Below are 14,275 nucleotides of genomic sequence, written 5' to 3' on the forward strand. Positions count from 1 at the left end.
GAGTTCCCATTGGTTGGGGAAGTGCAGGAGGAGGGATTTTCCGGGAGAGATAATTCCGGCTGCAGGTTCCTGGAGGTTCGGGAAGAATTCCCCGGGAGCATGTGTGAAGTGTTTTCTTGCAGTTCAAAAATAAAGTTTTTTCCTGCTTCAGTGGCTCGTGATTTGTGCCCAGCCAGACTGCGGCACTCTTGCTGGGCTCTGCCTGACTCCTAAATGTTGGAACCCCCAAGGACTTGGTCCCAGCCCTCCTCATGCTATGGGTCAGGGGCTGGAGAAGAGCCAAAGGCAGGATTGAGGAGCAAGGTGTTGAAGGCCCCGGCATACGTTTTTACCCCGGAGGGAGCAATTCATCAAAGACAGATGATGATAGAGGCTGGATTTTTAAAAGCAGAAAGTGATAGGACTCAGAGGTAGGGTAGGGAAGACTGATTTCAAATAAAAGATCAGAAATATGATTGACAGGCCAGTAGAGCTTTAGACTGGCAAAAAGACCAAGTGATTTGTGTGTGTTTTTTTTCTTTTTTTTAACCAATGAAAAACAAATTAGATCATCCATTGCCCCTAGAGTGGGTAAAGAATACAACTTTTTTTTTTTTTTTAATAAGAAACCTCCATCTAACATTCAAATATGAAATAAAAAGCTGGTTCTTTTTGTCTCCAATATACACCACTGCCTAGAACAAGTTTCTATTTGAAGCTCAAAAGCTTTGGTTCATGCTGATCGATAATATTGATCAAAGATGGGAAGGGCACGCTGTGATTTGCATTTTCTCTCCTTTGCACCTGATGCTGGAAGCTCTCCTCGTTACAGATCACATTTCTGCGGAATATCGCATGGACCTTGTCCAACCTGTGCCGGAACAAGAACCCATATCCTTGCAGTGAAGCGGTGAAGCAAATGCTGCCTATCCTCTCCCAACTGATGCAGCATCAGGACAATGAGGTTCTCTCAGACACCTGCTGGGCTCTGTCCTACCTCACCGATGGCTGCAATGAGCGCATCGGGCAAGTGGTCCACACAGGGGTCCTGCCCAGGCTGGTGGACCTCATGACCAGATCGGAACTCAGTATCTTGGTAAACGGCTTTCTGGGTCCCACCCGTCTCTGTAAGGGCCTTGAGATTAGAATAGGAGAGCCAGATTCACTTTGCAAGGTTCTGTTCCCCCATCCCTCGTCTCTCCACAGTCAGCTGTAATCCTTTGCTTGGAACAAAGAATGTCATCTGCATTTCCCTGGTTTTTGCCATCCTCTAACCAAAGATTTGGGTCTATTTTGATCTAAAAATCATAGTGGTTGTTAAAGGGCTTTTCTCTTGTGGTAATGGGGATTGAGCCCAGAGGCATTTTGCCACTGAATTACATCATCAATCCTTTTTAAAAAAAAAAAAAATTATTTTGAGGTGGGGTCTTGCTAAGCTGCTGAGCTTGCCTCAAACTTGCAATTCTCCTGCCTTAGACTCCCAAATTCCTGGGATTATAGGCATGTACCAGTGTGCCTGACTAAAGGATTTACTTTTTAACCTGATAACTGGAAAAATATAAGCAATTTTCACTTGGTGGTTTTCTATAAACTACCATGCAGGGAACTACTTTTATGTCTTTCCTTCTAGGGGTCTGTACACGTGAATTTAAACAATTTGGTTTGTACTGTGTGTGTGTGTGCGCGTGCGTGTGCGCGCGTGCATGTGTGCATGCAAAGTTCACTGTATAATTGAATTTCTTATACAAATATAAAAAAAACTATTCCCCCCATCCATATTCTTAGGTTACCTTGATATAGACAAATGGCAACTAAAACTATTATCAAACACTTTGATGGGTTATTAAACGTGTGCCACCTACATAATATACTGTTTTGAGAGAGGTGGGTATATTCACTGCCCCTCTTGATTTTTATGCTTAATATTATAGATTGTGCAGCCTTAGTGATCATGTTCTGAGCGTGGTAGTGTTTCTCAGATGTTAAGATTGGTTTGGGAATAGAGCTGGGGACACAGAGTAAAGAGAATAAGAAAAGAAGCAACTTCTTATAAAACTTCTGGGACTCAACTGGAGCTGTCCTGGCAAGGCTGTGATTGGCCAATAGTCCTGCTTTGGCCTCTCACATGAGTAACAGATATGTAGCCTAATAGGCTAGGAAAACTCTAGAACTCTGGATGGGCTTTCCTGGGGACTGCCACTACAGTGCAGAGAATTCCAGAGAAGTTCACAGTCAGTCTCTCTAGGAGAGTTGCTGCCTTGAGTCCAATTATTGACCTTTACAATTATCATGAAGCGGGTGCATGAGTACACCAAGAAATGCCACCCTAATCTCATTTGTTCCACTTAAATATATAACAGAAACTTGACAATAGGGCCAAATACAAATGCAGTGGAAGTTATGACATGATCAAAGCTATAATCAGTTTAGTGTTTTCCCCAGTTGAAAGTGGAAGGAGCCACAGCATTTCCTGATAAAGGTATCCCTTGACCTCTATCCTACTTAAGCCAGAACTTTCAGGAAACTGGCCAGTACCTTGAAACTATGTAAGAACAGTCATGGATGTATGGAATTAATAATTGTGGATTTAATTCTGGTTCATGAGCTTTCAGAGAGCTCACTCCATAGCATGACTGATGTTTGGGAGGGCACAGAACCGGGTGTGACTGTCACTTTCTACTGAGATAGATTTGCAATACCGGTTAGACTTCTAACTTTGTTCTTCCAGATCCCTTCTCTCCGCACGATGGGGAATGTTGTCACCGGAACAGATCACCAGACCCAGCTGGCCATCAATGCCGGCTTGCTAACTGTGCTGGCCCCACTCCTGAAGCACTCTAGTATCTCCATCCAGAAGGAAGCAGCCTGGACCCTGAGCAATGTGGCCGCTGGGCCTCACCAGCACATCCAGCAGCTGATTGCTTTCAACATGCTGCCGCCATTGGTGGACATACTAAAGGACGTAAGTGGCACATTCAAAGTCCACAGCAAGAGAGTATTTCCTATGGCCCTGATTCCTTCAGGGATGTAGATGCAGGCTGAAAAGGAAATTGAGATCACAACAAAGCTATGAATCTGTCTGGAAAAAGGAAGGGGGCTTCCATTGTGAAGAGCCTATCGAATATCTGGAAGACTAAACATTGTTCCATGAAAAGGTTACCCCACAGCTCACACATCCATAAAAATCTTGAGCTAGTAAATAATGGCTTATCTCTAATGGCATGGTCAAAGAATATGCCTGCCTAGAGGGAGGAGATTATGCTTTGTTTTAAGAGGAAAATCTTATCAGGCTATGGTGATGTCATACACTGGAAAAAAAAAAGGTAGCTTTTCGGTATACAAATAAAGTTGATGAAAGAGGTGATCTAAATGGAAAATGGAAATACAAAAGTAGAAATATAATAAGGCTTCCTTCCACCTCCTGATTCCTATTTCCCTGGAGCAATTATTATCAGTGTTTCATTTTGCTACATTTAAATCATCTATAGTCAGGAGTGGTTAGCGCCAATTGGGGGTGGGGAGGCAGGAGTCATTGCATGGGGAAGAGAAACTTCTCTGTTCTGACATTGGATGGTGGGTTCCCAGGTGCATGTCAAGTAGGAAAAGGTAGGCAGGTGTGCAGTCTAGGTCATGGCATGTTCCAATCATTTGAGCACTACATGTTCTGCATCATACCTGAATCTGTGCCTGTTTTAATTTTAAAAATCCAGTTATGAATCAGGCAGTACTCATATTTCAAGCCATGTCTTTTGAATATAATTCATTTGGCACCATACATTTTTTGTTTTTGTTTTTGTTCAATGTTGAGGCTAGTTTGCCTCAGCAAAAAAAAAACAAAAACAAAAAAAACAAAAACAAAAAAAAAACACGAGAGCAAGTTCTTCTCCCTAGGAATAGAAGGATCCATGATAAATTAGGTCCCTATTTCTGGGCCAAGTGCTTTTTAGAAATGTAAAAGATTCATTGAGCTGGGCGAGGTGGCACACACCTGTCATCCCAGCGGCTAGGGAGACTGAGGCAGGAAGATTGCAAGCTCAAAGCCAGCCTCAGCCACAGTGAGGTGCTAAGCAACTCCGTGAGATCCTGTCTCTAAATTAAATACAAAATAGGGCTGGGGATGTGGCTCAGTGGTCCAGTATCCCTGAGATCAGTCCCTGGTACACCCACCTGCTAAAAAAAAAAAAAAGAGATTCATTGAGTAATATTTCAGTGGTCTTTCTCTCTGCCTCTGGGCTGATTCAGTTCCATAGATCATTTTTGTGTGACCTAGTATAGAATGTGTCCAAAGTTTTACTTGGTCAGGAAGAATAAAAACAGCTGGGTGCAGTGCAGCATGCCTTTGATTCCAGAGGGTCAGGCAGCTGAGGCAAGAGGATCACAAGCCAGCCCCAGCAACTTAGACAGACCCTGTCTCAAGATTAAAAAGGCTTGAGTTGGGGCTTAGTGGTTAAGCACCCCTGGGTTCAGTCCCTAGTACCAAAAAAAAAAAAAAAAAAAAAAAAAACCCAGAAAAAGGCCACTATCATCTACAATTCCAAGCACAATTCCTAATCTATGTAGATTACCTGTGTTATGTTGGTTCTAGTTTCCTTGTAGCCTGACGTAGAGAAATGAGTCTACTTGACCTGAGAAACTACCCCCAAGGACCCATTGGAATGGTTTCCTTTTTCATGGTTTCTTAGATGCCATCTTCTGATCCAGAACCAGAGGCAGATAGCCAGGGCATTCTACTAAATTGCACATAAAGTCCTGACTGTCGCCATCCCACCCAGAAAGTGAACCAAGTCAGCATCGCTGTATTTTGGTTCTTTGGGATAATTAGAGAAGGTCAATGTTCTGTCTCTGCAGGGAGAGTTTAGAGTTCAGAGAGAGGCCGTGTGGACAGTGGCTAACTTCGTCTCGGGGGCCACGGTGGACCAGATATTTCGGCTTGTTCACTCTGGAGTCATGGGGCCACTGTTGAACCTGCTCAGCGTCCCTGATGTGAGGATGGTTAACATCATTATCGATGTCATTGCTTATATTCTCCAGGTGAGCTCTCCGGAACAGGTTGGTTTGTAAACAGAAGTCTCTAGTTTTAAAACATTGAATTTGGGGCTTCAAACTCAAGTAGGATGCTCTTTCCCCTCCACCCTCCCTAACCACATGTCCTGTGAACAACACAAAACCAAGCAGCTCAATGAAGGATGACTGCCTTCATTTTCTCAAATGAATGACTTTGTGCCAGGCACCATTGGGAATACTCAGAATATGCCAGTGCCAAGTCCTTGTTCTGGTAAAGTTTATATGTTAGTGAGGTGGGGGACAGACACACCAGGGAGGGAGTTCTAGAAAAAGTCTATCAGATTAGGGATAGTCACTAATTGCTCAGGGTCGGGAATGGACTGTCATATGGGCTGTGGTCAGGAGAAGGAATGCATTTGAGTAAAAATCAAAAGATCCTTTGCCCAGATGTGGACATCTTGGGCAAAAGGAGTAGCAAGAAGGAGGTGTGGCAGAACAAATGGATGGAAAATAGTAGGCAATCAGGCTGAAGGCAGGCAGGGGCTGGGTTGTGTAGGGTGTGTGAAGATGTTGACTTATTCTGAGTGAGGCCAGGAAACTAGTGGAAGGTTTGAAACAGGATCAAAGTCACAAGTTCTTTATTTTAGAATAATTAGTTAATTGTGTTTTAGAAGTGCTAGACAATTCTACTCAGTTTTTAGAAAGATTAAAACATAGGATATCCTGGAAGAGGCAGCAATTTATCAGTGGTCAATCTTGTGGGGCCACCCTGAAGTTCCTGTCCCATTCAACTATGTCCTTAGGGAAAGGGACTACCAAGGATGGAACTAGAATTCTAGAAAAGTCTTAGTTCTGAAATAATAAAGCAAAATTAAACCAGTGTTTGTTATTTGTGTTAGGTCTATATTGCTGCATAACACATCATTCCTGTGTAGCTTAAATCCGACATGGAGTATCTCACAGAACTTTCTGGAGTTAAGAATCTGGGGCCAGCTTAGTAGGATGGTTCTGGCTCAGGGTCTTGCATGAGGTTCAGTCAAGATGTCAGCCTGGGCTGATATCATCTGAAGGCTTCCACTTGGATCAGTTTCCAAGTTGTCTCACTCACCTGGCTGGTGAGTCACTTACCTCTCCATAGGGCTGCCTGAGCATCTTTACATCATGGCAGCTGGCCATCTATGAAGCAAGCCAAATTAAAGCAAGCTGGGAGTCCCAATGTCTTTTATGACCTACCCTCGGAGGTCATATGCCATTTCAACATCACCCTATTGCTTACACAAGACAGCCTTATTCAATCCAATGGGAAACTACACAGGGCATAAATACCAGGAGTCGGGGATCATTTGGGGCTATCTTGGAGGCTGGCTATATTCATTTGATTAAGCTCCTTTTATATATGGCTAAGCCATTAGAAGAGCTTCAAAGTAACACCAGGAAATTCCTTTTAAAAACCTACTTTGAGCCTTCTTTTCATGTAACCATCTTAAAATGAACAGACTTCAGTGGAGGCCAGATTTGAAACCTAGTCTAATTACATCCTGACAGTGAGCAAATCATACAGATAAAGGGTGGAGACTCAGCAGCCAGTGGACAAAGTTGGACATGAAAAGTTTATGAAAACACATTTTCTTGATACCAAGGCTCAGACAGCAGCTCAAACTCATTGAATGAACGATGTGGCTTGCATTATATTTGATTTGATCCATACAACATTTTTTTTTTTTTTTTGGTCACTGCTTACAACCTTCAGGTTATGACGTCAAAGGACTTTATCTCTCTCTGTGTTCCCCAAATATTATATCTGGCTGAACGACTCTTTTCTCATATGTGGCATTTGCCTTCAAAACATTGTCCTTACTGTCCCTTCTTTTAGGAATGCTATTATCCCCAAAGAAAAGATACCTCTGACAAAGGGCCATTCATTTAGGATCTGTGATCCCTTCAAAGCGTGCCCTATGCATTTTCTATCACTCAACCCTGATTGTATGACATTGTAATTTTTACTCTGTAACAATTATTTACTGGCTTCCCCCAACAGTGAGTTATAGAAAGACCTTCTCTAAATCATCTCTGTATTTCTAGCTTTGTGAGCCTCACCCATAAGATAGATAAACATTTTAAGGAATGAATAACCTTGGATGAATAAGCCAATGACTGGCGTTGGATTAAATTCACTCATGTTGTCTACGCTCAACGTAGACAACAATGGGGCTTCTGTAACTAAGGGTCTCTTGATTGATCTCTTAAAGCTTTCTAAGGAAATCGGAGCAAAATGCTTGCATTTACATAGCATTTCTAAAACATTCTTTCAAATTGTATTGAAAACAATGTCCATTAATTAGAAGGGAATATCTACTAAACAGTGATAATGTTGTATTTATGGACAGTAATATATTCAGTCAAAAAAAAAACAACCCACCATACCTTATGAATTGATAGTCTAGAAATATTGTATTTTGGCAAAGAAATGCATAGATTTTATGTAAATGTTTTATATAAACATACATTTATATATGCATTTATGATATTATATACCAATATATGATATGGTATATTTACAAATCATAAATATCTTAAATGGTAAGATCATGCCATTTCTTTTTTTTGGGGGGGTGGGGGGGCAGGTTCAGGGAATTGAACTCGGGGGCAGTTGACCATTGAGCCATATCTCCAGCCCAACTTTGTATTTTATTTTGAGATGGGGTCTGAGTTGCTTAGCACCTCACTTGCTGAGGCTGGCTTTGAACTTGTGATCTTCCTGCCTCAGCCTCTCCAGCTGCTGGGATTACAGGTGTGAGCTACCATGCCTGGCTAGATCATGCCCTTTCTAATCAATCTGGGGAACATGAAACTTTGCTCACGTTGAACCAGGAGCTTTTGGGTTTATTCCCTCGAGGGACACTCCCATGAGGGCTGGCAAGGTTCTACCTCCCTAGGACACTGCCCAGGGTCTCACTATCTTTTGTGTGGCCTCCAGAAAGCAGAGAGAATATGTGAGAAGGAAAACCTGTGCATTCTGATAGAAGAGCTGGGTGGGATCGACAGGATTGAGGCTTTACAACTGCACGAGAACCATCAGATCAGCCAGGCTGCTCAGAACCTCATCGAGAAACACTTTGGTGAGGTAAGTGACTTTCAAGAGGAAAGAAGTGCCCGTCCATGCTGGCAGCCCACATCTGCTAGTGACCACCCTGCTGGTGATGCTTCTATGAGTCAGGTGACCAGGCAGATGGGCTTCTCTCCTGACCCTCCTCTGAACTTAGCTTGGTGACTGCTTACCTTTGCTGTCTAGTTGGCCTTGGCGTGTCAGGAAGCTGGTCTAATACCAGAGGGGCTTGTCCTGATGCCTCTGGCTTAAAACCATTTGCCTGCACTGGGGATGGGTGGAGAGGGAGAACATGGGGTAGGTACTAAAAAGACTTTCTACTGAAGAATGCAAACAGTGAAGTCGGGTCTAACTTCTGAAAAGCCATTTTGTCTCTTTCTGGAACACAATGTTGGGTGAAGCATTCAACAAAAGGCTTCTAAATTTTCTGCAACTGCAGAGAGTAATGATCAGATATTAGATGTTTTTAAAAGCTTTTATGGTAGAATGTTTATAATATGAAGTATACCCCTGTAATACCAGTGTAGCTTAGTGGTGTTATGTACACTCATGTTATGTACAACCATCCATCTTAACCCATCCACCTTCAGAACATTTTAATTTTCCCATACTGAAACTCCATACCCAGGCAACACTAACTCCATGGTCTCCTATTTCCAGCTCTTGGTAGTTGTCATTCTACTTTGTCTGTGGATTTGACTACTCTTGGGGCATCATTTATGTAGAACCATAAAGTATTTGTTCTTTTGCACTGACTTATTTCTGCTTCTCAGGATGTCTTCAAGTTTCTTTCATCTAACAGTCTGTGTCAGAATTTCATTCTTTTTTCAAGGCAGAATAATATTCCATTGAATGTATACCCCATGCTTTGTTATAAGTCTTCCATTAATGGACCTTTGAGTTGCTTATGCCATTTAACTTCCGTGACCCATGCTGCTATCAACATGAGTGAGCAAATATTGATTAGAGTCCCTGCTTCCAATTCTATTTTTTCAAGGTGGGCTTTTAAGAAAATTCTGTTTTATTGGCACGTTATAATTACATATACTAGTGGGATTTGTTTTTACATATTGAAACATGCACATAACATAATTTGGTCAATTTCATTCCCCAGTATCTTCTGCTTCAAATTCTTTTGAATAGATACCCAGAAGTAGAATTGCTAGATCACATGGCAGGTCTATCTTTAACTTTTAAAGAACTACGGTACTGTTTTCCACAATGGATGTCCCATTTTATAGTCTTACCAACATTATACAGGTTTTCTAACTTCTCTACATCTTTGCCAACACTTATTATTGTCTGATTTTTTTAATACGTATTTATTTTTAGTTGTGGGTGGACACAATACCTTTATTTTACTTTTATGTGGTGCTGAGGATTAAACCCAGTGCCTCACACATACCAGGTGAGCACTTTACTACCGAGCCTCAGCCTTGAACTTTTTTCTTTTTATCATAACCATCATCATGGGTATGAATTAGTATCTTATGGTTTTGACTTGCATTTATATTAGGTACTGTTTTGTGTTGCTATAACAAAATACCTAAAGCTGGGTTCTCACAAAGAAACGAGGTTTATTTAGCTGACCGTTTTGGAGGCTGAATGCCCTGGATTGGGCCTCTGGTGAGGGCCTCCTTGACTACATCAGACCATAGTGGATGGCATCATGGTGGGAGCACATGATGGTGGGCCAGTCACATGGCAAGACTTGAAGCAAAAGGGATTCAGGGACCAGTCTTGCTTCTTTTCATAGCAACTTTCTTTTGTGAAAACTAACTGGGGTCCCTTAAGAACATTAATTCCTTCCTAGGGTGAGGCCTCTAGTGACCTGACCACCTTGCACTGGGCCCATATCTTAAAGGTTCCACCACCTCAACACCAGCATACTGGGAACGAGGCTTTCAGCACATGAACCATGGGGAGCATGGGACACACTTAATGACCATCTTTCATCTTTGTGGGTTAAAGATTCTTAAGAAAACTTCACAAATAGGAGACACATCCCATACGGCTCTATATCCCTGGGACTCATCTAAGAGCTCTAAAAGTAACTGCTACACCCATTATATCCATTTTCATGGTAAGGATAATGTTCTGTGTATATTAAAACTGCTTTTAAAAATAATCCAGGAACAGTGGCACATGTCTGTAGTCCCAGCTATTCAGGAGCTGAGGTAGGAGGATCACAAATTTGGGGCCAGACTGGGCCACTTACTGAGATAACAACAAATTAAAAGAGCTGGGGCTATAGTTCAGCAGTAGAGCACCCCTGGGTTCAATCCCCAGTACTTCAATAAATAAATTAGTAAATAAATAAAAAGACAAATGTGATTTGATTTCACTTCCAAGACATCTTTAGAGTAGTCAAACAGATGAAGACAAAGTAGAATGGTGCATGCCAGGGTCGGAGTGGAGGGGAAATGGGAAATCAGTGTTGAATGTGGGGAGTTTCAGATTTGCAAATTGAAAAAGTTCTGGAGGTGGATGGTGGTGATAGCTATATAACCAAGTGAATGTACTTTTTAAAAAAAAATTTTAGTTGTAGATGAACACATTACCTTTATTTTTATGTGGTGCTGAGGATCGAACCCAGTGCCTCACGTGTGCGAGGCAAGCACTGTACCATTGAGCTACAATCCCAGTCCATGAGAATGTTCTTAATGCCACAGCACAATCTGTGTACGCATAGTTAAGATGCTAGCGTTTGGTGTGAATACTTTACCACCCAAGCACAACTGCATTCTAGGCCCACTATGAGAAGTGGTTCCATGCTTCCCTCCTTCAGCCTCTACTCTGTGGAAGCTCCAGGCCTCCTCACCTGAGAACAAACTCTAGCCCACCCTTGATGTTGTGGAGTCAAATGTGCAGCAGCACCACGCTGGGATCTGGAGTTATAACTGTTTGTGTTCCCTGAAGGAAGAAGATGGCATACTGTTCCCAGGCCTGGACCTAGGATGTGACTGCGTGAAGAATATAACAAAATAATAGCAGTACTCCACAAATCCTAAAGCCCTTACCCACGCACTGAAAGAAAATGTCTTTGAGAAGCGGCACTGCTGTTTCTTAGTGTATCACAAATGTAAAGCTTTTAAAACTTAATAAAATGTTCAACACTTTCACCTCTGCTGTGGTTTGGAGCTTAAATGTCACCCAAAAGCCTATATGCTGGGGGCCTGGTTGCCAGCCTGTGGTGCCATTGGGAGGAGAGACACCTTTGGGAGGTGTGGCCTAGGGGAAGGAAGTTAGGTCACTGGGGGCGTGGCCTTGAAGGGGATGGTGGGACCCCAGCACCTACCTTTTATACTTCCTGGCCTTAACAAATTTTCCTCCGCCACATGTTCCTGCCATGGGTCCAAAAACAATGAGATCGAATGACCCTGGACTAAACTCACTGAAACAGCCAAAATAAACCTTTTAAGTTGATTGTCTCAGTGAGATTGTCTCAGATAGTCACTGACACCTCTAACATCTCTCTATCAAAAGGTCATTTATTTACTTATTTATTTTTGTAGTTGTATATGGGCAGAATGCCTTTATTTGTTAATTTTTATGTGGTGCTGAGGATCAAACCCAGTGTCTCATGCATGCTAGGCAAGCGCTCTGCCACTGAGCTACAGGCCCAGCCCTCAAAAGGTCATTTAAACCACTTGCATCCTAAAGCCATGTGGAATTCATGAGAACATTGTAAGAATCTTGGAGTAAGAACTTCAAGTGTCAAATGGTCTATTCAGATAAGCTTCGACTTAAGTTCTCAGTGCAGCAGGGATGGTGGAAGTCTTGGCTTTCTTTCCTCTGGTAATTAGTCTCCTGGCACTGTAATGAGTTCTAAGATGATGGTCCTCTGTCGAAACTCAGAATCCCTTGTATTTTCCTAAGATATTCAAGTATAATTTTAATGCAATCATTGTTTTAGGGCAGTGTTTTGAGATTTATCTGTATCCCAGGGAGTACTTGTTAGATCATATTAATGGCCCCCACCTCAGAGGTTGAGTAGAACCTGAGAACTTAAATTTCTAAGGCACTTCCAGGTGACGCTGATGCTGCTAGCTCAGGTGCCACATTTTGAAAGCCACTGGTCTGACTTGGGGTGTAATTCAGTGGTAGAGCATGTACCTAGCAGGTGTGAGGCCCTGAGTTCAATATCCTAGCACTGCAAAAAAATAGTTATGAAAGTCACAAGTCTAGGCAGTGGTCAGCAAACTATAACCGATAGGGCAAATTCAGCCCTTTGCCTGTTTTGTAAAATTTTCTGTTTAATTGTTCATATTTCGTTTCAGAGCCACAGCATCTCATGCTACAGTAGCAAAAATGAGTAGAACGAACCCATATCTTCTGTCTGGTTCTTTATAAAAGTATCTACTGACCCTTGATCTATCCACCAATGTTCCCCACTTTGATGTGGGTTATGTAGGTGGATCACCTTTCAGAAAAACTTATATCATGCAAACGTAAAATGTAGGAAGCTACAAAGCTAAATGATCTAGCTTGAGATGTGATCATGAAGGAGCCAGAGGTTCATAGCTTAATCTCTTCCTTGAGGTCTCTCCAGTTGTCTGAGATCAGACAAGATTGGAGGGCTCTACTACCCAAATCCATAGAGGTCAAGTGCTTTCAGAAAGCTGCTCTTTGTCACTTTAAGCAGGCCAGGAGAGGAGGAAGGTGTTTTAAAAGATTTAAAGTAAGACTTGCCACCTGTCTTAGATTGTTTCACGATAGTATAACAGAATACCAGAGACTAGGTAGTAAATAAAGAAACATTTCTTACAGTTCTAAATGCTGGTAAGCCCAATATCAGAGATGCTGGCATCAGCAAAGGCCTTCTTGATGTGTCACAACATGGTAAAGGGCACCACGTGGTAAGAGTGAGGAAGTACATGTATTCAGGTTGGTTTTCTCTTATAAGCTACTAATCCCATCATGGAGATCCACTCTTGTGACATCAACTTACCCTAATTACCTCCTCAAAGCCTCATGTCCAGTTACCTACTATCTATAAATTCAGGGATTAAGTTTTTAGTACATGAACTTTGGAGGAAACAGCCCCATATAGTTATTAAGGCATGTGGAGAGGGGATAGATAGTATACTGAGTCCAACTCAGAAAACTGATCTTCCCCTCCCAAGGAATAAGAATTAAAGAGTTCAGAAAAGCTTAAACAACTTCATATTCCAAATTTTGCATTGGAGCAATGCTTGGGACAAGAAGCATTTCAGGTTTCAATTTTTTTTTTTTCAGATTTTGGAATATTTGCACCTACATAATAAGATATCTTGGAAATGGGACCCAAGCTTGAACATAGAATCCAATTATGGGTCATAACGCCTTATACACATAACCTGAAGGCAATTTTACACAACATTTTTAGTGTGCCTGTGTTGTAACTATGACCCCATCACAAGAGCCTCAGGTGTGAAATGTTCCACTTGTATCATGTCAGCATCCAAAAAGCTTCATATTTTTAGAGCATTTTGGATTTTCAGGTTAGGAATACTCAACCTGTAATATTCTTATCAACTTGAGGCTATTTTTTGATTTCTTTCATGCCTAATGAAAAGTTAGTTTTTGGGTCACTACTCCTTGTCCTGTCCCTGTTGTGTTTAATAGATGTAATACTCTTTGACTCTCTCACTCGTTACCTTTGTTTTTTTTTAAACAATATATTTGTCCCTGCGTATTTGGTTTCATTGACCTTAATATTTTATTTTGTCTTGGTGGTAGATGAATTGAAAAAGCAGTCCCAATTCTCTGTCCTTCTCCATATCCATACTCTTTGCAATGTGACCTTACAGATTCCCCAACCTCATTCTCATACCTACCCATCAAAGAGAGAGAGAATCTGTTTTCCTCCCCCTTGAGTCTGGACTTGGCCTGAACTCGTTCTGGCCAGCAGAATGTGGTTGAAGCAGTATTATCTGAGGCCTAAGCCTCATCTGCTTCTGTTTTCTTGGAGTTCTGCCACCACCACGACACAAGCTGTGCTAGCCTGCTGGGCATGAGAGACCACATGGAGCAGAGACCAGCCACCCGCCAGCCAGCCCCAAAACAAGTGTGAACCCCACCAAGATCAACAGAACTGCCCCTCTGACCCACAGAGGCAGGAGGAAGCCCGGATGAGCTAAGAAGAATGGCCTAGCTCATCCTTGCGCTGGTGACCGAATGCTGATCGTCTGAGGGTGGTTTGCT

General features: G+C 42.1%; 1 protein-coding gene across 1 annotated transcript in view; it reads left to right on the forward strand.

Moving 5' to 3' along the window:
- The window catches only part of Kpna7 (karyopherin subunit alpha 7), a 46,419-nt gene that overhangs the window by 13,480 nt on the left and 18,664 nt on the right, over positions 1–14,275 (forward strand). The window contains exons 6-9 of the mRNA XM_076840071.1: positions 812–1,075; positions 2,708–2,941; positions 4,828–5,010; positions 7,961–8,107. Coding sequence (XP_076696186.1) covers positions 812–1,075; positions 2,708–2,941; positions 4,828–5,010; positions 7,961–8,107 — 828 coding nt within the window. The remainder of the gene's footprint in view (positions 1–811; positions 1,076–2,707; positions 2,942–4,827; positions 5,011–7,960; positions 8,108–14,275) is intronic.

The sequence above is a fragment of the Callospermophilus lateralis genome, chromosome 19 (assembly GCF_048772815.1).
Source record: "Callospermophilus lateralis isolate mCalLat2 chromosome 19, mCalLat2.hap1, whole genome shotgun sequence".
NCBI lineage: Eukaryota > Metazoa > Chordata > Mammalia > Rodentia > Sciuridae > Callospermophilus > Callospermophilus lateralis.